Source organism: Amblyraja radiata, chromosome 4 (genome assembly GCF_010909765.2).
Source record: "Amblyraja radiata isolate CabotCenter1 chromosome 4, sAmbRad1.1.pri, whole genome shotgun sequence".
NCBI lineage: Eukaryota > Metazoa > Chordata > Chondrichthyes > Rajiformes > Rajidae > Amblyraja > Amblyraja radiata.
Window position 1 is genome coordinate 84,545,862 of NC_045959.1, and position 22,276 is coordinate 84,568,137.

A 22,276-nucleotide genomic window follows, 5' to 3' on the forward strand; every position below is an offset into this window, starting at 1 on the left:
AGAGAGAGAGAGAGAGAGAGAGAGACACACACACACACACTGTGGAATTCTCTGCCACAGAAGGTAGCTGAGGCCAGTTCATTGGCTATATTTAAGAGGGAGTTAGATGTGGCCCTTGTGGCTAAAGGGATCAGGGGGTAATGAGAGAAGGCAGGTACAGGATACTGAGTTGGATGATCAGCCATAATCATATTGAATGGCGATGCAGGCTCGAAGGGCCGAATGGCCTACTCCTGCACCTATTTTCTAGGTTTCTATGAGCAACCTGAGACGCACCCGAGCGACCCGAGACGGACCCGAGCCGAGAGCTCCAGTACAAGGCCCGGGGGGAGGGGGGGGGGTGAAAAGAGTGGTCGAGGGGGTGACGTCACTCGCAGCGCGTGGAACAGAGCGTGGAGCAGACCCATTGTGACGTCATCAGCGAAAGACAGTCATTTTTTATTTCAAAGTTTTGTCAGATTTTGGACTCCACGGGAAAAATGTCTACCGCAATATGTAAAAATTGTACCGTTACTGCGACGTTTTTTCGCGAAGGTGTTATCGCACACAAACACATACACAAATAAATACACATCCAAGATCAGAGTTTTATAAGTATAGAGATATGATATGATATGCCATATGATAGATGGATAAACACAGAAACAGGGCCTGATGCCACCACATCAACGTCAAGCTTAATGTAACTATCTATACTAATCTTGTTTACCAACAATTGGGCCAGAACCCTTCATGCATTGGTGGTTCAAGTGCTTATATTAAATGCTGTACTCATATCTGACTCCACCAGCCACTCTGGCAGGATGTTCCACATTTCAACCATTCTGGTGCTGATATTACCTGCAGAGAGACTCCTCTGTACAGTTACTAGAATCTGATGTGTCTCGTTTTTTAAAGATAGATAAGATTATGGAACCTTCAAATGCAACCACTTCCTAGGTGTGGATTCCGGAAGTGGCGGCGCTGCCTGGCAGCTGCGGCTCGCCTGCAGTCCGTCTGTTTTTTTGTGTTTTTTTGTTGTTTTTCTGTTGTCTGTTTTAGTTAAAGTTAGTTAAATTTAGTTTATTGGGTTGTGTATGTGTGTGGGGGGGGGAGAAGTAACAGTTTTGGTCTCTTCCTTCAAAGGGGGGGGGTGACATTTCTTGTCGTGTCCCCCCGTCTCCATCTCCGTCTGCACTGAGGCCTAATGGCAGAGCTGGCGGCCTCGGGGCTGTGGCGTCATTCCGGATTTCCATCATTCCGGCGGCGGACCCAACTTGGAGCTGTGACTGTGGCGGCGTTCTGGCATTCCGGCAGCGGGCCCGACTTGGAGCTGTGGCTGTGGCGGCGTTCCGGCAGCGGACCCGACTTGGAGCTGTGGCGGCGTTCCGACGGCGGACCCGACTTTGGAGGCTCAACCGCGGGCCCAGTGGACGACATCGTCGGGAGCTCGCAGGTCACAGGTTGGTGACCTGTTTTTCCGGAGCTCCCGCAACAGCAGCTTCGTCCGCTGGACTGGAGGACGGCAGCTACGACCACCCCGGGCCGCGGAGTTTGAACCGGCCCATTCGCGGAGCACGGTTGAGCTGCGGGACTGACTTACTTACCATCACCCGGCGGGGTCACAACATCGGAGGCCTGGATCGCCTCAGCGCAGAGGGAGAACAAGGAGGGAAAAGACAAAGACTTTAAGACTTTTGCCTTCCATCACAGTGAGGAGGTGCCTGGTGAACTCACTGTGGTGGATGTTAAATTTGTGTTTATAGTGTGTTTTTGTTATTTTCATTATATGTATGACTGCAAGGCAACGAAATTTCGTTCAGACCGAAAGGTCTGTATGACAATAAAGGTATCAAATCAAATTAAATCAAATGATTTGTCTTCAACTTTCAGTAATTCATGTATAGGTCACCATTGAACATCAACAGATTACAATCTCAGTTTAAAAATGAGGATGTTTCCACTAGTCATCGAGTGACACAGTGAAGAAACAGGCCCTTCGGCCCAACTTGCCCACACCGGCCAACATGTCCCAGCTGCACTAGCCCCACCTGCCTGCGCTTGGTACATATCCCTCCAAACTTGTGTCCAACTGTTTCTGAAACGTTGGGATGGTCCCAGCCTCAAATACCCCTCTAGCGGCTGTGCAGGCTAAAAGTCCTGTACGAGTTCATTCAAGAGCTCTCCTGAGTTTAAAAAAAAATCAAACTCATGGTAAGTACGTAGAATGTACATAGAAGGTACGTCGGAGCTCGGGGACGTCTCTTAGCGGCTTGTAACGCTAACGGCAGGTACTCGGGAAACGCGGTAAGCTCGGGAAGACTCGTGACGATTTTTCAACATGTTGAAAAATGTCCACGAGAGCCCTGAGTACCTACAAGCGGCCATTACCGTAAATCTCCAATTCGATTCAGGGCAAACTCGGGAGAACTCTTGAATGAACTCGTACAGTGGGACAGGGCTTTAAGTCTTTGCGTATTTTTAAAAGTGGAGATTGATTGGTTCTTGATTAGTAAAGATGTCAAAGGTTACGGAGGGGAGGCAGGAAAATGGAGTTGGTCGGAAAAGACTGATCAGCCATGATTGAATGGATAAGCAGACTTGATGGGCTGGATGGCCTAACTCTTCTCCCATGTCTTATCATCATAAAAAATATTTGAAAGCATGAGCTCACCTTTTCCAAATTATTTTCCAACGGACATGTGCTTGGCCATTCATTTGCCAGTCTGTGTCACCTTATAGTATCTCTGAACATTGCTCACCTAAATCATCATCGGCGGTCACTCAAAACGAGTATGACTGTCCTCTCATGGAGGATGCCTGTGCGTGACTTTGTTTAATGTGGGGAGGCTGGTGCACAGACAGCCACCACACGGTCCTTGATAGATCTGGGTCAGAATCCAGTGGCATGGAATCCAATACGACCGGGGACCCTTTTCTGCTGCAGCCATCATCCGCTTTCCCAGCCGTTGTGACGCTCCACTAAAGTCAATCATCATCCTCTGCCTGTTCCACCGTTGAGGTCTTGGTGGGATTGCTCTTTGTCAGAGGCCTCCCCCTCGACCTTATCGCCATGGGTGACTCTACCAGGAGCATAGCTCCAGACGACATCAGTCTCAGCATCTCAGGACAAAACAAGCTTCTCCATCACAACAAGGTGACAATCCACCTAAACCCACACCAGGGTCCACCACCAGCCAACTAACTTACATGCGTTGCCCATCATCCATATCAAATATATAGACTGGGGTCACAGTGCAAATTCCTGTGGCACTCCACCATCAGTCATCGCTTCCCAATCTGAAGATGAACTATTCACACTAAATTTATCATCCATTAACCAATCCTTAATCGATATGTACAAAATTCCAGTCTCTGCATACTGTAAAGATTGTGTAATGATTTCAAAGGCCTTCTAAAAGTCCAAATATATCCCATTCAGTGGTTCCACCTTATGCATGTTACAATTAAAAAAAACAATTTGTCAAACATGATTTTCCTTTCATAAATCTGCCCAATCAAATGATCATGTTCTCAGGGTCTTTATGACTTTTAATAAATTCAAGTATGCTTATTAATGATGTTAATGGTCTGTATTTCCCCAATTTCTCTCACCCTAATTTTGAAATATCAGCATTATATTTCAATATGTGGGAATCATTCAAGTATTTATGGAACTCCATAAATTCAAATTTGAAGACTGACTTACCTGAATTTGGATTTAAATCACAGGCCTTGTGAATATATACATATTAAAACATGAGTATGTTTAATGTGATCTCTGAGATATTTCCCTTATTTCTCGAATACAAAAGTACAGATTTTATCATTATCAATGCTATACTAAATTCCATACAAAGTGACCACCTCAAAAATAATACAATGGTATAAAGCATTTTTTTAAATGGCCTGTCCCTTCTTTCTGCAAAAACATCAAATTTAAGGTCAGAAAATCCTAACTGCATATTTTTAAACCAAGGGAAAAAAACAGCCCAAGTGCAGTAGAAACTGTGCCAATTCCCTGCACTTTGGACACTCGTGCTTCAATTGTTGACATAACCAGGAGCACTGTCAGGTCCTAGCTGGTAATTACAATTTAACAAGATAAGGTTTGACTAGCTTAACACAAATTAGCTTTTCAGATAAATGTTTTCCTCAAATTTTAGCCTCATGTAAATGAATTGTCAATTTTCTGCTACATGAAACATCACTTAAAAATAGAAATAAGGTCACAGTAAACACAGCTAATCAGTACACTGCTGCCAAATAACAAAAGATTTCTACCCCAACCCACAAAAAGGAATTTAAAATACTACACAAAAATCTATAATTTCAGACTTTAAAAAAGAACATTTGTTACATCGCTGCCAATTTCTTCTCCCTCTTAATTAATTGAGTTTAAAAAAAAAAAATTGCCAATACCTTTGGCCCAGCATACTGGGAATGGACTGCACCCGCTCCTCTCCATGCAGACGACACCTGCTTCTTGAAATAGGCCTTGCCAGCGAACACGCAAGTCAGGCGACTGCATACAATGTCTCAATTCAACGCTGCCAGTATGGGTTCCAGCAGGGGGCTGGGTAGACACTTCAGTGTGTTCAATACAGTGCAACACAAAAACCCTGCTTCCTTTCACAGACGCTTTCACGTTACTGATTACACAGTTGTGTAGAACAGCATACAATTCCTTCGGCAAAGAAATGCACCGACCAGCTTTCAAGTTTCAGATTCTCCTCATGTTTCTCGTGCACCCGAGCCATCTTTTCCAGTACAAACTGCTAAAAGGCTCTGCTGAAGCTTACAGCCAGCTCCATTTGGAGTTGATTAGCAAGCACCTTATTAATATGCTAATCTCACCCACAGACTTCTGTTTACAAAACCGACGAGAAAATTCAGCCGATGTCAATGCAAATCAAACCCGACCTAGGTCATGACTGTATGCCTTCGGATGTGCCTCCTGCAGCTGCGGAAATTGTCCCTGCCACCCATCTATCACAAAACTAGTTTTGTTTAAAATTACATTTTAAGGTCAGAAAACAATATTATGCAACTACTAGTTCATCTCGCTGTACTCGAACCACGTGAATAGTGAACTCTTTATCACAACCTACACATAGCAATATTGAAAAGCCTGCACACACAGTGTCTCAAAACTAGGACAGTGCTATAAAAAGTGACCTATCAGTACCACAGCTAGCTCCTGGATCCTCAAAGGAAGCTTCCATATTTCCCATATAGTTAGGAAGTTAAAGATTGATGACTGACTTCATTCACTAAATTGACTGCCAAATATATCATATTGGTACACACACACGATTACAAATAGTAAGACCATTTATCAGTTAACAGGGAGTAATTAAAATGGAACAAGCCTAAAATTGTGTTTCAATTTCAAATGATTCTAGAATTTACTAACATTTTATTTGATAAAAACAACATTAATGTAGGTATTATGATCAAATTATCTGATCTACCTGTAGCACTACTTTCAGGGAATCGTGTACTTGTACTCCTTTGACTCTACAACATTCAAAATTTGAAGATGACGGGTGAACATAAGAAATTCAAAATCTACTTGCACATTATTTATAACAGGGCAGCAAAAGAATGTGCAACACAATTGATGAACCCTACACAGAATCATCAATGAAAGTCTCCTCAAAATTAAAAACAATATACAAATATGAAAAAATACGAAATGACATGGATAAATACTATATTATTTCCATCTCAGAGGGTGTGAATTCTCCTGATTTGGAATCAATTTCTTTAATGGGCATGCTTGATTGGAGGGATAAGGTGAGAGAAAGTATTGCAAATCAGCTATTATCAATGATCTATAAAGTACCGAGTTTATAATTGGGCATACAATAACTACACTTTGCAAAATGTAATCTGCACATTATATGCGTGATACGTCTGATCTATATTTTAAAGAAGTGACAATGGAAGTGGACATGGTTGATTATAGGGTGATTTCACGAAAGGTCACTGGAGCGTAAATCCCCACTCACGTGACCGAAAATTTTAACTGGGGGACAAGCGTCACTTCCGGTACATGTTAGTGGATGGGAAAACACGCACTTTCACACCCGTTAAAAACATCGAAAACGGCCAGTTTTTGAGCTGCAATTACGTGAGCCAGTCGGGGTGACCGTGAGGAACAGCTACCTAAATTTACAGTCCAAAAAAAAGATAGAAACTAAGGTAAATACAAGAGGGAGCTGAAGGTGTAAAAAAGACGGAAGTTGATAGCGGACTTTTTTCTTGGAGATTTAAAGACCCCAAAATATCGGGAATTATCGCGTTTGCTCGCTGCATTTCATCAAAAGTGGCATTATTGACTGTTATCCTTATTCATTTGTTAGATGAAAAGTATTAACAGTTAGAAATCCGTCAGTAAAATTGCAAAATCGCCCATGGTTCTCAGGTGGGTTTAACATGCAAAATGAACACGCTTCTGAAGCTCCATTTACCATTTAAATAATCGTAAGCTTGCATCTCAGTAAAATTGATTTCCAAACGCATTGAGAGTTTACGATTATTTAAATGGTAAATGGAGCTTCAGAAGCGTTTCATTTTGCATGTTAAAACCCACCCGAGAACCATGGGCGATTTTGTAATTTTACTGACGGGTTTCTAACTTTTAATATAACAAATGAATAAAGATAACAAAGTCAATAATGCCACTTTTGATGAAATGCAGCGAGCAAACGCGATAATTCCCGATATTTTGGATCTTTAAATCTCCAAGAAAAAAGTCCGCTAAGCAACTTCCGCCTTTTTTACACCTTCAGCTCCCTCTTGTATTTACCTTAGTTTCTATCTTTTTTTTGGACTGTAAATTTAGGTAGCTGTTCCTCACGGTCACCCCGACTGGCTCACGTAAATTGCAGCTCAAAAACTGGCCGTTTTCGATGTTTTTAACGGGTGTGAAAGTGCGTGTTTTCCCATCCACTAACATGTACCGGAAGTGACGCTTGTCCCCCAGTTAAAATTTTCGGTCACGTGAGTGGGGATTTACGCTCCAGTGACCTTTCGTGAAATCACCCTATATGCTGCTGCCTGCCCGCTGAGTTAAAAAGTTCCCACGGTAGACTCACGATACACAGTGTTTCGTGAGTCTTGCGTGGGAACTTTTTAACTCAGCGGGGCAGGCAGCAGCAGATTGTCGCTCGCTTCAGTTTCACCCCACCTACACCCCTCTGCTTCCCGGCCATGTGTGTGACCCCTTCCCTCCCCTCTCCAGCTCCCCGCCCATTGCACCGGCGCGGGGGCTTTGCACTGTCTTCACGTCGGCGATTGCAGCAGGACCGTGCCAGTCACCGGAGACGTCAGGACCAACGGGACACCGACCCCCAGGCCCACTGCAAGCACGGAGATCCCAGAGACCCACAGCCAGCAGCAGCCCAGCCCCGTTCCAACTCCAGAGGAAAACTGCAAACTGGCCGGAGACGTCAGGACCACCAGAAGCCGTTCCCCGAGCTGCGCCCCCTCATCGGGACACCGACCCCCAGGCCCACTGCAAGCACGGAGATCCCAGAGACCCACAGCCAACAGCAGCCCAGCCCAGCCCCGCTCCAACTACAGAGGAACCTGGGTTGCGGATGACGGGGCGCAGCTCGGGGCGTCGTAGGGGCCCATCGGGGAGCGGGTTCCTGTTGGTCCTGACGTCTCCGGCCACCTGCCATCCTCCGGGAACCGTACCGCCCTTGCAGGAGAGTGGGGTTGTTTGCAGTTGCAGAGGGAGGGGGCAAGGGCGGTACAGTTCCCAGTCTCAGCTCCAGTCCAGGGGGGTGGCCGGAGACGTCAGGAGCAACGGGACACCGACCCCCAGGCCCACTGCAAGCACGGAGATCCCAGAGACCCACAGCCAGCAGCAACTCCAGCCCAGCCCCGCTCCAACTCCAGAGGAACACGTAGGGGCAGAAGCTGATGGTGTGCAAGGTACGTCTTGTTCTTGGGGTGGCGGATGAGGGGGCGCAGCTCGGGCTGTGGGCAAACTGCCACTTGTCGCCGTAGCGGCCCATTGGGAGCGGATTCCTCTGGAGTTGGAGGGGGAGGGGGGTATTGTGCTGTTTGATCGCCCCCTGCTATCCCAGGGACAGGGAGACACAGCGGCTTTTTAGACTGGTGGGCAATCACTTCCAAAGTTCTGCCAACACAGTCAGTACACCTCTCCTACACTGCATTTCATACAAACATTTATTCTGCAAGAAAAAACTACATTGAAGACTCAAACTCGCGACCGAGTTTATTGCCGGGATCAAGGCGCAAACTCGCGACCTTGCGGATATGAGCCGAGCACTCTACCACTGAGCCAGCCATTAAAATCTACGCTAAAAAATTCCATTCCGAAGACCGACAAATTCTGAATTACGAAAAGTGTCTGGTCCCAAGGCTTTCGGATAAAAGGTTGTGCACCTGTACTCCATTTTTTCTGAAATAGTGATGGCACTCCACAGGAATTCATCTCGCTGTACCCCATGGCTATCTGAACTACGCTTCTTCCAACCCTGCTTCCTGTAAGGACTCCATCTCCTACTCCCAATTCCTCCGTCTAGCCGCATCTGTACCCAGGATGAGGCGTTCCAGGGCATCGGAGATGTCCTCATTCTTCAGGAAACGGGGGTTCCCCTAGTTAATACTGGCCAAATTAAAGACACCATAAAATGGAGGATCCCTGCACTTGTCAGAATTGCTTAAAACTTGTCAGCTGAAATTTACAGGCTTTGGATGGCGCTAGCCAGTCCAGGCTCAGACTGGTATGCAGGATGGTGAGGGGTCCAGGTGTTCTCCTAGTTTCTCCTAAATTGATAAAATGTATAGCAGTTTTGCAGACAAACCCTAAATGCATCATTTTGATTGGATTGCTGCAAGGGTATTGTAAATAGTATATATAATGTTGCAAGACGGTCATCCTGCTAATTGATGATTTGTCAAACTGTTGAGCCTTGAAGAAACTGTTTGAATCTCAGGGCACACATTTCAATGTTTAATCTTGTTTTGCTTCTTTCTAGAACTTTCTTTCAAATACATTGGTTACTGGATTATTGGGTTAGGGAAATGTCTATCATGTACTGTGTTAATCGATATCTGTTATTGGACTGTATAGAGACCACCCCCATGTGGTTCGACCGCTCAAGTTTCGGGGACCTCTAAAAGGCCGCTCCCACGAGGTCCTGTGTCGATCTTCTGGGGGAACCCTTAGGACTGCGTGACCTTCTGGAGTGTCTCTGCTTGCACGAGACTCGGAGGGCTTGGCCAAGCAGATACAAGGATCAAACCCGCGGTGGTTAGGTATAATAGTGGGGAACTGTTGTGTTTTTCCAAAATGTGCTTGTCCTCACCTTCCACCCTACCAGCCGTCACATACAACAAATAATCCTCCGACATTTTCGCCACCTCCAACGGGATCCCACCACTGGTCACATCTTCCCATCTCCTCCCCTGTCTGCTATCCACAGAGACCACTCCCTCCATAACTCCCTGGTCAATTTGTCCCTTCCCACCCAAACCACCCCTTCTCCTGGCACTTTTCCTTGCAACCGCAGGAAATGCTACACTTGTCGCTTTACCTCCCCCCTTGACTCCATCCAAGGACCCAAGCAGTCTTTCCAGGTGCGGCAGAGATTCACCTGCACCTCCTCCAACCTCATCTATTGCATCCGCTGCGCCAGGTGTCAACTGCTCTACATCGGTGAGACCAAGCGTAGGCTTGGCGATCGCTTCGCCCAACACCTCCGCTCGGTTCGCAATAACCAACCTAATCTCCCGGTGGCTCAGCATTTCAACTCCCCCTCCCCCTCCCATTCCGAATCCGACCTTTCTCTCCTGGGCCTCCTCCATGGCCAGAGTGAGACCCACCGTAAATTGGAGGAGCAGCACCTCATATTTCGCTTGGGCAGTTTACACCCCAGCGGTATGAGCATTGACTTCTCTAATTTCAGGTAGTCCCTGCTTTCTCCTCCCCTTCTCAGCTCTCTCTCAGCCCACCGCCTCTTCCTTTCTTCTTCCCGCCCCCCCCCCCCCCCACCTCACATCAGTCTGAAGAAGGGTCTCAACCCGAAACATTGCCTATTTCCTTCGCTCCATAGATGCAGCCTCACCCACTGAGTTTCTCCAGCATTTTTGTCTACCTTCGATTTTCCAGATTTTGCAGTTCCTTCTTAAGCACTCCACAGGAAGTGTGTTGAGGCCACAATTATTTTCAATGACAAGACATACGCAACGATGTTATAAAATAAATGAGTAGACAAAATTGTGGAAAATAAAATACAATGTTAACTCATCCACTTCAAATGTGAAAAAGACAGAATATAGCACTGAATAATGCACAGCTAGAAAGAATCGAGATAGGGTTTCAGTTACCAAAATGTTGGAAGAATCATTGGGAGAAATCAAGAGAAAAAAAATTGAATTTTATTATTATTATTATTGTCACATGTACCAATACAGTGAAAACAAATATTTTGCAGGCTATCCAGGCAGATCATACCATACATTGATACAACTGGTAGTGCAAAATGGAAATGAAACAATGCAGAATTTTGTGTTACAGCTACAAAGTGCAAATAAAAAGTACAAGGGACGTCATGAGGTAGATTGTAAGATCAGGAATGTGTCATACAGCATTTGAGAGGGCGGTTCTAGAATCTAATAACTGCAGGGAAGAAGCCATTCTTGAATCTGGTGGTACATACTTTCAAGCTTTTGTGTTTTCTGTCTAGTGAGAGAGGAGAATAACTGGGTGGCGAGTGGTCCTTGATTATGATGGCTGCCTTCCCAATGCAGTGTGAAATCTAGATGGAGTTGTTGTGTTGATGGAGGTGGTTTACATGATAGATTTTGTTTGCACACTATCCAGTCAAATCATACTATACACGAGTACAACAGGTACGAGAAAATTAGCACAGTGCAGGCTAAAGTGTTACAACATTGAAGCATTACTGTTAGAGAAATGCAGCTTACAGAAAAATGCAAGATTCACAATGAGGTATGTTGGAAGATCGGAAATAGCCTCTAGTTCATAAGATTGTTCAGTTGTCTGATAACAGAGGGGAAGAAGCTCTTCCTGAATATGTTGCTACTTGCTTTCAAGCTTTTGTATTTTCAACCAGACAGGAGAGGGGGAAGAGGGAATGACTTTGGTGCAAATGGTAGCACCATGTCCTGGTCCCTCAACACCTCCAAGCTGATCAAAAAGGCACAGCAGCGCCTTACTTCCTGAGGAGGCTCAAGAAAGCCCACCTGTCCCACCAGATCCTGACCAACTTCTACCGGTGTACCATCGAGAGCATCCTGACCGCCTGCTTCACGGTATGGTACAGCAGCTGCACTGTTGCGGACAGGAAGGCACTACAACGGGTGGTGAAAACCGCGCAGCACATCATCGGTGCCCCACTCCCTGCCATGGATGCCCTCCACCGAAAATGGTGTCTGAAACGGGCTGGGAAGATCATTAAAGACCCCTCCCACCCCAACCATGGACTGTTTGCCCTCCTCCCATCAGGGAGGCGGTACAGGAGCCTCAGGTCTCGTACCAGTAGGATGAGGAACAGCTTCTACAATCATACCGTCGCATTGCAGAACTCGGAGTCCCGCCGATAGATTCCTCCGGTCCCTCCATCCCCATTGTTTAATTATTCTGTATTTTTTATTATTCTGTATCCTCTTTTTTTTTAAATTTCTATATTGCACTACTACGGACTGACGCAAAACTGCATTTCGTTATACCCATACTCAGTATTTGTGCAATGACATTAAAGTTGAATTGAAAAAAAATGGCCCTGGATCATGTTTACTGCTTTTTCTAGACAGCATGATGTGTAGATGGGGAGGATAATTTATGATGAACTAGGCCACATCCAGTACTCTCATCAAATTTGTGTGGTCTTAGACAGAGCTGTTGACAAACCATGCTGTGATGCATCCTGATAGGATGATTTCCAAGGTGCATCTATAGACATTGGGATGAGTCGTTGGAGGCATGCCAAATTTCCTTAGTCTTCTGAGGAAGTAGAAGTGTCAATGTGCTTTCTTGGCCATAGCTTCTATGTAGCTTGCCCAGGATAAATTGATGATATTTATGCTGAGGAACTGAAGTTCATGCTCATCTCTACATCAGCACCATTGATGCTGACTGGAGCATGTACACCATCTCACTTCCTGAAAGAAATGTTTTGCTGACATTGAGGGAAAGGTTGTCGTCTCGACATCATATTACTGAACTCTATCTCCTTCCTGAACTCCATCTTGTCATTGTTCGAGATCCGGCCCACTACATCGGTGTAATCTGTAAATGGATTTAGAGCATAATTTGAAGATAGACACGAAATCCTGGAGTAACTCAACGGGATAGGCAACACCTCTGAAGAGAAGGAAAGGGTGAAGTTTTGGGTCAAGACCCTTCTTCAGACTGAAAGTCATGGGAAAGGGAAACGAGAGACGACTACTGCTCGGTATTCAACACACTCCAAACTTATCATCAAACTCAGCGAGTTGGGTCTCTGTTCATGCCTACGTAATTGGTTCTTCGACTTCCTCATCAGCAGACCACAATCAGTACAAATTGGCAGCAACACTCCCTACTCGATAAATATCAACACAAGAACACCACAAGAGTGTGTGCTCAGTCACCTGCTCTACTCTCTCTACACTCATGACTTTGGAGCCAGACACAGCTCTACTGCTATCTTTAAATTCACCCACAATACCACCGTTTTTCTCAGTGTTACCAAGGAGATGATTGTTGACTTCAGGAATAGAAAGCTGGGGATCCACAAACCTATCTACATCGGTGTAGCCCATTTGAGAAAGTCAACAGCTTCAAGTTCCTAGGCATGCATATCTCAGAAGATGGGTCCTGGGCCCAACATATTAATGCAATCACAAAGAAACCTCATTGATACCTTTACTTCCTTTGAATATTTGGTACATTATTTAATATAGTATTGAACTTCTAAAGGTGTATAGGAGAGATAGTACTGACTGGTTGCATCACAGCTTAGTTCATCAAATCAAATGCCCAGAAACAAATAATCCCATAGGGCAAAGGGCTTGAACAGGTGGAGCTTCATAGGTCCAGGAAAGGTTTTCTTTAAAAATATTGAGAGAGGCCAACTAGAGGGCCCAACACTTGTTCTCCTGTAAAGGAATGAGGTAGGACAAGTGACTGAAATGTCAATGAGGGCACATTTTAGGATTAATTATCATAATTCTATTACTTTTTAAATAGTTATGGAAAAAGATAGGATCGGTTTCCAAGTTGGTCCTAAATTGGGGCATGTATAAAACTTGGTCAGCATGGAAAAATTTGGTAAAAGGGTATGTTTCTATGCTTTATGACTCCAAGCAAATTAGCCAACTAACTTAGATCACTTACAAATAAAGTACTCAATTTTGTTTTGTTTTTAAACAATGAATTTCTTAATCATATAATGAAAATCTGATCCACTTATAGAAATAATGTTGCACATGAAATCAGATCAAGTGATATTCCTTGGAGCATAATATTTTATTCTTCAGATTTTCATGAAACTAAACATGGAAAAACATCTTATTTTGCTAAATAGCAAATAGATTATGTATGCTTCATTATTAAGTATTCATTTTGAGTTCACTAGTCCAAGCGTTGATGATTATTATTGCCTTGCTTACGCAGAGCAGTTCTGTTCAATTCCCAGGAAAGGATTACATACAATTCTGGTTCACAACTCTGCCAATGTCCCAGTTTTTAAATCACTGCAACGTGCTAATGGGCTATTAATGGATTGCCAGGACAAATTAAATTTAATGTGCTTGATTTTTCTTATTCACTTAACATGTTAGAAAGTGAGTTTATTTGACAGAAACTTCCAAAGTATTCCAAACAGCATCAACAAGATGAACTTTACAGTACAGTGTTAGCATGAATTCCCAATTTTACAAATTTATTGTGAAGTGTGACACTGCCAACTTTGAGTTCCCTGCTATCATTGTCCTGGCAATTTAAAAAAAAACTGGGGCTGTACATCCAGACTTTCCAGCATTGAATGTTTATTATGTATTCCTTTCCATGTTTGCTTTATCTAAATAGATTCAGCACACAGTTAAGCTGAATTGAATTTGCCAATTTATTTTGCCCAGCTGACTACCAATATATCCCAACATTTTAAAGTTTTTATTTCTCATAATCAATTTTGTCATTATTGCAAACTACATTTCAGTTTCAATAAATTTGCATCAAAAGCAGGATACTGGGGAACCAATCCCTGTAAAATATAAAATGGATTAGCCTTCAAGATTAAATATAGCAACGGAGTCAAAAGAAACAGACACTTCGGTCCAACTTTTCCAAGCTGCCCAACTTGCACTATCTACACTTGTCCCACCTGCCCACATTTTGCCCATAACCCTCTAAACCGGTTCTTTCCATGTCCCTGTCCAATTGTCTCTTCAATGTTATGATAGAACCTGGTTCAATTACATCCACTGGCAGCTTGTCCCATATACCCACTACCCTTCTGTGTAAAAAAAAGTTACCCTTTAGGTTCCTATTAAATCCCCCCCAAGCCCACCTTCAAACCTATGTCTTCTGGTTCTCAACTCTCCTATTCTGGGCAAAAGATAGTGCATTTACTTGATCTATTCGTTTCATAATTTTGTACACCTCTAAGATCACCCCTCATCCTCCTGCACTCCAAAGAATAGAGTCCTAGCCTGCTCAACCTCTCTCTCTATAGCGCAGGCCCTCAAGTACTGGCACATACTTGAAAATCTTTCCTGCACCCTTTCCAGCTTGACATCTTTCCTATAATATGATGGTCAAAACTGAACACAATACTCTCAATGTGGCCTCATCAATGTTTTATACATCTGTAATATGATCTCTCAACTTCCATACTCAATACTCTGACTGATAAAGGCCAATGTGCCAAAATACTTTTAGACCACCCTATTTACCCGTGATGCCATTTTCAAGGAACTATGTGTTTGCACTTCTAGATCCCTTTGCTCTGTAACACTCCCCAAAGCCCTACCATTCACTGTGTAGGTCATGCCCTTGTTAGACTTCCCAAAATACAACACCTCATACTTCTCTGTATTAAATTCCATCACCCTCAGCCCACCTGCCCAATCAATCAAGATCCTGCTGCAATTCATGATTACCACCATCACTATCTACAATACCACATACTTGCGGGGCTATCTACAATACCACCTATGTAACAGCCACCAAGTTAATTTTGGATCCAATTTCCTATTTTCTTTATTATATCCATAGGCTTCTACTTTATCAGTTAACCATCTGAGACCTTGACTAAAATCTAGTTAGAGATATTATGTAAAAAAACACTGATATAACCATAGTTACTAAGGTTTTGATTGTTAGTTGAACTGAACAATCCATACCGACTGCCTCTGATTGATCCATTTTTCCCCACAAATGATTTATAATCCCTCAGGATATTTTGCAATAGCTTTTCTATCATAAATATCACACATAACTATCCCATATCTTGACCTACAGAGCAACACATTAATGTCGTGGCTTGCACTGGTGCCTCACAGCTCCTTAAAAAATCGGCACTGACCATCAAGCAACCATTTACACTAATCCAGTGCTAATCTCATTTTATTTGACCCATATTCCAATCCATTCTCCCCCACCACCACTCTAATATTATACTACTCACTAGGATCAATTTACCTATCAACCCATGTGTTTAGGATGTGCGAGGCAGCCAGAGAACCCAAGGAAACTTGCGCGGAGATAGAAAGAATGTACAAACTTTACACAGACAACCTCAGAAGTCAGCTTTGAACCTGGAATACTTGAGCTGCAGGAGCAGCATCTTTATTTGCTGTCCTGCAGGGCCACCCACAGGAATGGATCTAAATTAAGTATCTTCTAACTCATGCGCCTAACGTCTAAAATGGGTAACTTCATGCCCGTAGGTTATTCAATATCAAACAGCTGTATATCCTGGAGCGGAACAAAAAAAAGGATAAACATTTCAAATGCAATGACCTCATCATTCAACATAATGAAGCTGAAAAATAATTGCGAACCTGACGCATCAACTCTGCTTCTCTCTCTCTCTCTCTCTCTCTCTTCCCCAGACATGCTGCCTGATCATTTGAACATCTTTAGAATTCTGTTTGATTTCATTTTCCTGGAATCTGCAGTATATCACCTTCTCATTGATGGCGGGTTTTTTTGGGATCAGTGTTATTCAAAAGGTACAATTATTGAATACTTTATTGTCATATGTGACAAGTCACAGTAAAGTTATTTGCTTGCATACCCAAGGTATGCAAATAGTCCCCCATATAGGCACTTACAAACATTACATAATCTATCAAAGTTAAAATGAAAAAAATATTCAATGTTGGGAGATTATTAACTCCAATAGATCAAGAGTCAAGAATCCAGTCAAGAGTGTTTAATTATCATATGTACTGACAACAGAACAATGCAATTCTTACTTGCAGCAGCTTACAGTTAACAAGATTCATTGCTAGGAATCAGAATACTGATCCCAAACCAGTCAAGAAGGGTTCAGACCCGTCACCCATTCCTTCTCTCCAGAGATGCTGCCTGTCCCGCTGAGTTACTCCAGCTTTTTGTGTCTCAGAATACAGATGATGACTCTGTTATAAACCAAACCAACCAACTTTGAAATTAATGGGATCAGGTCAAACTCCCCCTCATTTTGGAATAAACCAGCTGTAATTTCTACATGGTGAAACCGAAATGTATAAAAATGGCCTTTATTAAAATCTGACAATGTGCACTTTAACCACATGTGATTTTTTTTTAATTACAAATCTCAAATTGTGGAGTACAGAGGCAATTAAACAAATGATGGGTCTTTGTCCCAAACATTATGGAGGACACCGTAGACACAAAATGCTGGAGCATCTCTGGAAAAAACGGATAGTTGATGTTTCGGGTCGGGATCCTTCTTCCGTCTCAGCTAATAAAGCCAAGCATACCATATACCATCTTAACCATTGTATCCACCTGAACTACCTTCATAGAAACCTGGATTTTTATTTCTTAATACTCCCAAGCAGTTAACCATTCGTTGTTTACATCCAGGTCCCATTAATCCTCCCAAAATGCATCACATTACACTTAACAGAATTAAATTCCATCCACCGTTATTCTACCATTTTACCAAATAACATTCCTGAAGTATACAACTATCCTCAGTATTAACAATCTCACCAATTTTCATGTCACCTGGAAAATCTTGATCATACATGCCTGCATTCACATCCAAACTGTTAATAAATGTACACAAAATTATCACATTAATCTGGAAAGTTTATTCTCAGTTTTGTGCAACATTTCTATTATTATTTTTGCTTTCGGTATCCAGTTTGATTAAACAGTTATCTCATCAAATGCCCAACATATTATTTAATTGTTATGTTTATGAACTTATGAACTATGTTTACTGTTCTTTAACTGCACACTCATCGCTTATATTGCGACCATGGTCAATTTGATTGTTTCCATTGATAATATAAATCTATAATACTAAAACTCTTTGTCTTGTGTGTGGCTGTGTGTGTGTGTGTGTGTGTATGTGTGTGTGTGTGTGTGTGTGTGTGTGTGTGGGTGTGTGTGTGTGTGTGTGTGTGTGTGTGAGAGAGAGAGAGAGAGAGAGAGAGAGAGAGAGAGAGAGAGAGAGAGAGGGAGAGGGAGAGGGAGAGGGAGAGGGAGAGGGAGAGGGAGAGGGAGAGGGAGAGGGAGAGGGAGAGGGAGAGGGAGAGGGAGAGGGAGAGGGAGAGAGAGAGAGAGAGGGAGAGGGAGAGGGAGAGGGAGAGGGAGAGGGAGAGGGAGAGGGGAGACAAAAAAAAATCTGGTTAATTTTCCTATTTTCTTCCAAGCGTTAGACCACAGCCTTCCCAATTTCACACATTCAACTCACATTTTTCCCGTCGAGACGAGAAACATCTTCCCGTCGCATTCCCACCAATATTTACAAACTTTTTAATCGTTTTAAAGTTTTAAAAACTCACCCATTTCAGAAAAAAAAACCCGAATGATGTCACAATGCACTCGCAAGGCAGGACGGGACACTCCAGGAGGGAGGGGCACTCCAGCGCTCGCGTGGCGGCGGTGCTGGAGTTGGAGTGAGGGCCGAGCCTGGGGCTTGGGATGGGGCCGTGACCGGGGCCGAAAAGAAGCCAGCTGACGGCTGGAGTCTCCAGCCAAGCCCAGGCCGAGTACAAGAACCGGGCCCTGGCGCTGCTCTATGACCTGGGTAGGTCCTGGGGCAGGGAATGGGAGTGAGGGGAGGAGGATGAGGGTAATGAGGATGTGGGAGATGAGGTGGGGAGTGAGGTGGAAGAGGGAGATGGGGGGGATGTAGAGGAGGGAGATGAGGAGGGTGGAGGAGGAAGATACCCCCTCCCTATCTACCCTCACTCCCATCCTCTCTACCGCCCTCCCTCTACCTCCCTCCTCTCTCTCTCTCTACCCCCTCCCTCTCTGCCCCTCTCCCTCTCTACCCCTCTCCACCCCCCCCTCCCTCTCTACTCCCCTCCACTCCCTCTCTACACCCTCCTCCTCCAGCCCCCTCCAACTCCCTCTCCCTCTACCCCCATCCACCCACCTCCCTCTCTGCCCCCCCTCCCTCTCTGCCCCCATCCCTCTCTACCCCCCTCCCTCTCTACCCCCCTCCCTCCCTACCACATCTCCCTCTCTAGCACACCTCCCTCTCTCGGGATTGAAGAGGGAGGGTGAAGAGGAGGAAGAGGGAGTGCTGGGGGATGAAGAGAAATGAGCCGCGCCTGCACAGTTGGGGGCTATGCGTGAGAGGTGGAAAATTGCGTTGGGGGAACGGCTTGCGTTGGGGAAATGGGTGAGTGGTGGAATCTTGCGTTGGGAGCAGACCCAACGGGTCTGCACTTGGTCTAGTTACTTTTAAATGTTAGTTTAACGTGGTACTTTAAATTATGCAACACAGTGGCGCAGCTGGTAGAGCTCCTGCCTTGTAGCCAAGCTACTCAGGCTCAATCTTGACCTCAGAAGATATCTGCGTGGAGTTCACACATTCTCCCTATGACGCAAGGTTCTTCCGGGTACTCCAGTTCCTGACCACATCACAAAGACGTGCAGATTTATGTTAATTTGCCTCTGAAAATTGTTCGTAGTTTGTAGGGAGTAGATGAGAATGTTGGATAACGTAGAACTCGTGTGAACGGGTGATCGATGGCCAGCATGGACGTAGTTGGCTGAAGGGTCTTTTTTAATGTGTATCTTTCAATCAAACTAGCATTACTCTAATTTACAAAAGTTGTGCCATAATGACAATAACTGTCATAGTTTAAAATGTACAAGTATCATTTCTGCCATGATAAACAGGGCAGCGTTTGACAGCATTGGGCCTGTAGTCACTGGAGTTTAGAAGAATGAGGGGGGACCTCATTGAAACATACAGAATAGTGAAAGGCTTGGATAGAGTGGATGTGGATAGGATGTTTCAATTAGTGGGAGAGTCTAGGACCAGTCATAGAATTAAAGGAGGTTCCTTTTGGAAGGAAATGAGGAGGAATTTCTTCAGTCAGCGGGTGGTGAATTTGTGGAATTCTTTGCCACGGAATGCTGTGGAGGCCAAGTCAATGGGTAATTTTACGGCAGAGAGAGATAGATTCTTGATTAGTACGGGTGTCAGTGGTTATGGGGAGAAGACTGAAGAATGGGGTTAGGAGGGAGAGATCGATCAACCAAGATTGAATTGCAGAATAGACTTGATGGGCTGAATGGCCTAATTCTGCTCCTATCACCTATGACCTCTTCGTTTAATCTCACACATCCTTCTGTCAGATAAATCATTTCAGAAGCTTATTCTAGTTTATGACAATGTAATATGAGGTTTAAGCTCATTTCCTCTCGTGTTTGTTTACTCAATTGAGGTTGATATTTCCTGCAAACTATTTATCACAAAAATACAATGAAAAGTTTATGAAATTATCCTTTTTATTATCCAAGCTAGATGACACTTTCCATGTACTACTCGCTCTCAATTGGTCCCCTGGTATTCCATGCAATTCTCTGCCTGTTGCCATTTCAGGGAAGAGCAATTTAACCAAATTTAATAATAAACCTCAAATTTCCTCTATGTCAAATGCTTCATCCTGCAAAACAATGACTTCATTGTTCTCATTTATTTTACATCCTTTAGGAAGTTCCTTGAATTATTCCATTGGGTGACCTGTTAGATTGGTTTCAAGACTGAGGAACAGCATAGTTCTTCAGCCAAGTGACATTTACTCTTTTCAAACATTCATCGAAATAATTTTTAAACAACAGTATATTAATATTGTGCCAAGATAACAACAGGAATGAGTTCCTTGACCTGTTCTCTAATTGTGAATGCATAAAACCGTAGAGCAGCGGTTTGCAGAAAAGAAAACCACCCGGCTCAATACTTCAAATCAAATACTTTTCCAGTCTTCAGATTCAAGAGTAACCACCGATGGTCATGGTACTACATACAATGACGATTGAAGTAGAAAAGATGGAATTGTTTAAGTATTACATGCAGAAAGGAAAGGAAAAGTGTATCTTTAATACGCAGAGTTGTGCAAAGTTAAATGTTAAGTCAAGAGTGTTTTATTGTCATATGTCCCGGATGGGACAATGAAATTCTTACTTGCAGCAGCACAACAGAATATGTGAATATGTAAACATTGTGCATAACGGAGGAAGAGAAAAAAAGAAAAAGTCCAATAAATAACAAATATAGTGCAATAATACTATAGTCTTTTGCAGTTCAGAGCTCAGAGCTGTTGTGTTTGATAGCCTGATGGCTGTAGGGAAGTAGCTGTGCCTGAACCTGGACGTTATAGTTTTCAGGCTCCTGTACCTTCTTCCTGATGGCAATGGTGAGATGAGTGTGTGGCCAGGATGGTGTGGGCCTTTTTGAGGCAGCGACTACGATAGATCCCTTCGACGGTGGGGAGGTCAAAGCCGGTGATGGACTGGGCAGTGGTCACAACTTTTTGTTGTCTTTTTCACTCCTGGATGTTCAAGTTGCCGAACCAGGCCACGATGCAACCAGTCAGAATGCTCTCTACCGTGCACCTGTAGACGTTTAGGAGAATCCTCTTCGACATGCCGAATCTGCATAATTTTCTCAGGAAGTAGAGTCGCTGATGTGCCTTCTTTATAATTAAATCAGTGTGCTGGGTCCAGGAAAGATCTTCGGAAAAATGCATGCCCAGGAATTTGACATTTTTGACCCTCTCCACCATCGTCCCATTGATGTGAACAGGATTGTGTGTCCTCATCCTTCCCCTACCAAAGTCCACAATCCGTTCCTTGGTCTTACTGATGTTGAGAGCCAGGTTGCTGTGCTGGCACCATTTGGTCAGTCGGTCGATCTCACTTCTATACTCTGACTCGTCCCCATCTGTGATTCGTCTAACAACAGTGGTGTCGTCGGCGAACTTAATGATGGAGTTCGCACTATGTCCAGCTACGCGGTCATGTGTATAGAGTGAGTAAAGCAGGGGGCCGAGATCGCAGCCTTGAGGTGCTATCGCAATAATTGTTACTGAGGATGAAGTGTTTCCACCAATTCGAACAGACTGTGGTCTGTGGATGAGGAAGTCGAGGATCCAATTGCAGAGGGATTCGCAGAGACCCAGTTCCGTGAGCTTGGTAACCAGGTCGGAAGGGATGGTGGTATTAAACACCGAGCTGTAGTCTATAAACAACAGCCTGACTGTTTTTATTGTCCAAATGGTCCAATGCGGAGTGGAGAGCTTTGAAATTGCATCCTCCGTTGACCTGTTGTGGCGATATGCAAACTGTAGTGGGTCAAGGTTCTTGTCGAGGTCGGAGTTGATGTGCACCATAACCAACCTCTCAAAGCACTTCATCACCACAGATGTTAATGCCACTGGTCGATAGTCATTGAGGCACGTAACCTTACTCTTCTTGGGCACCGGTATTATTGATGAAGAAGAGTCTCGACCCGAAACATCATCCATTCCTTCTCTCCAGAGATGATGCCGGTCCCGCTGAGTTACTCCTGCATTTTGTGTCCATCTTCAAATATCGTCACGCGCTCCAGACGGCTCCAGACCCACTATAGTTTGCTTACCGCCACAACAGATCAACGGTGGATGCGATCTCGCTGGCTCTCCACTCCGCTCTGGACAACTTGGACAACAAAAACTCATATGTCAGGCTGTTATTCATTGATTACAGCTCGGCATTTAATACTATCATCCCCTCCAAGCTGGTTACCAAACTCGCAGAACTGGGTCTTTGCACATCCCTCTGCAATTG

The 22,276-nt window shown here is 44.0% G+C and overlaps 1 protein-coding gene across 7 annotated transcripts in view; it reads right to left on the minus strand.

Annotated features, from left to right (window-relative positions):
* The window catches only part of ptk2 (protein tyrosine kinase 2), a 465,509-nt gene that overhangs the window by 313,960 nt on the left and 129,273 nt on the right, over positions 1-22,276 (minus strand). Inside the window, exon 1 of one of the 7 annotated variants that reach the window (XM_033019884.1) lies at positions 4,402-4,691. The exons of the other annotated variants lie outside the window; for them this stretch is intronic. Coding sequence (XP_032875775.1) covers positions 4,402-4,510 — 109 coding nt within the window. The 5' untranslated portion in view covers positions 4,511-4,691. Of the gene's footprint in view, positions 1-4,401; positions 4,692-22,276 lie in introns of those variants that run through there. 7 annotated transcript variants of the gene reach the window in all.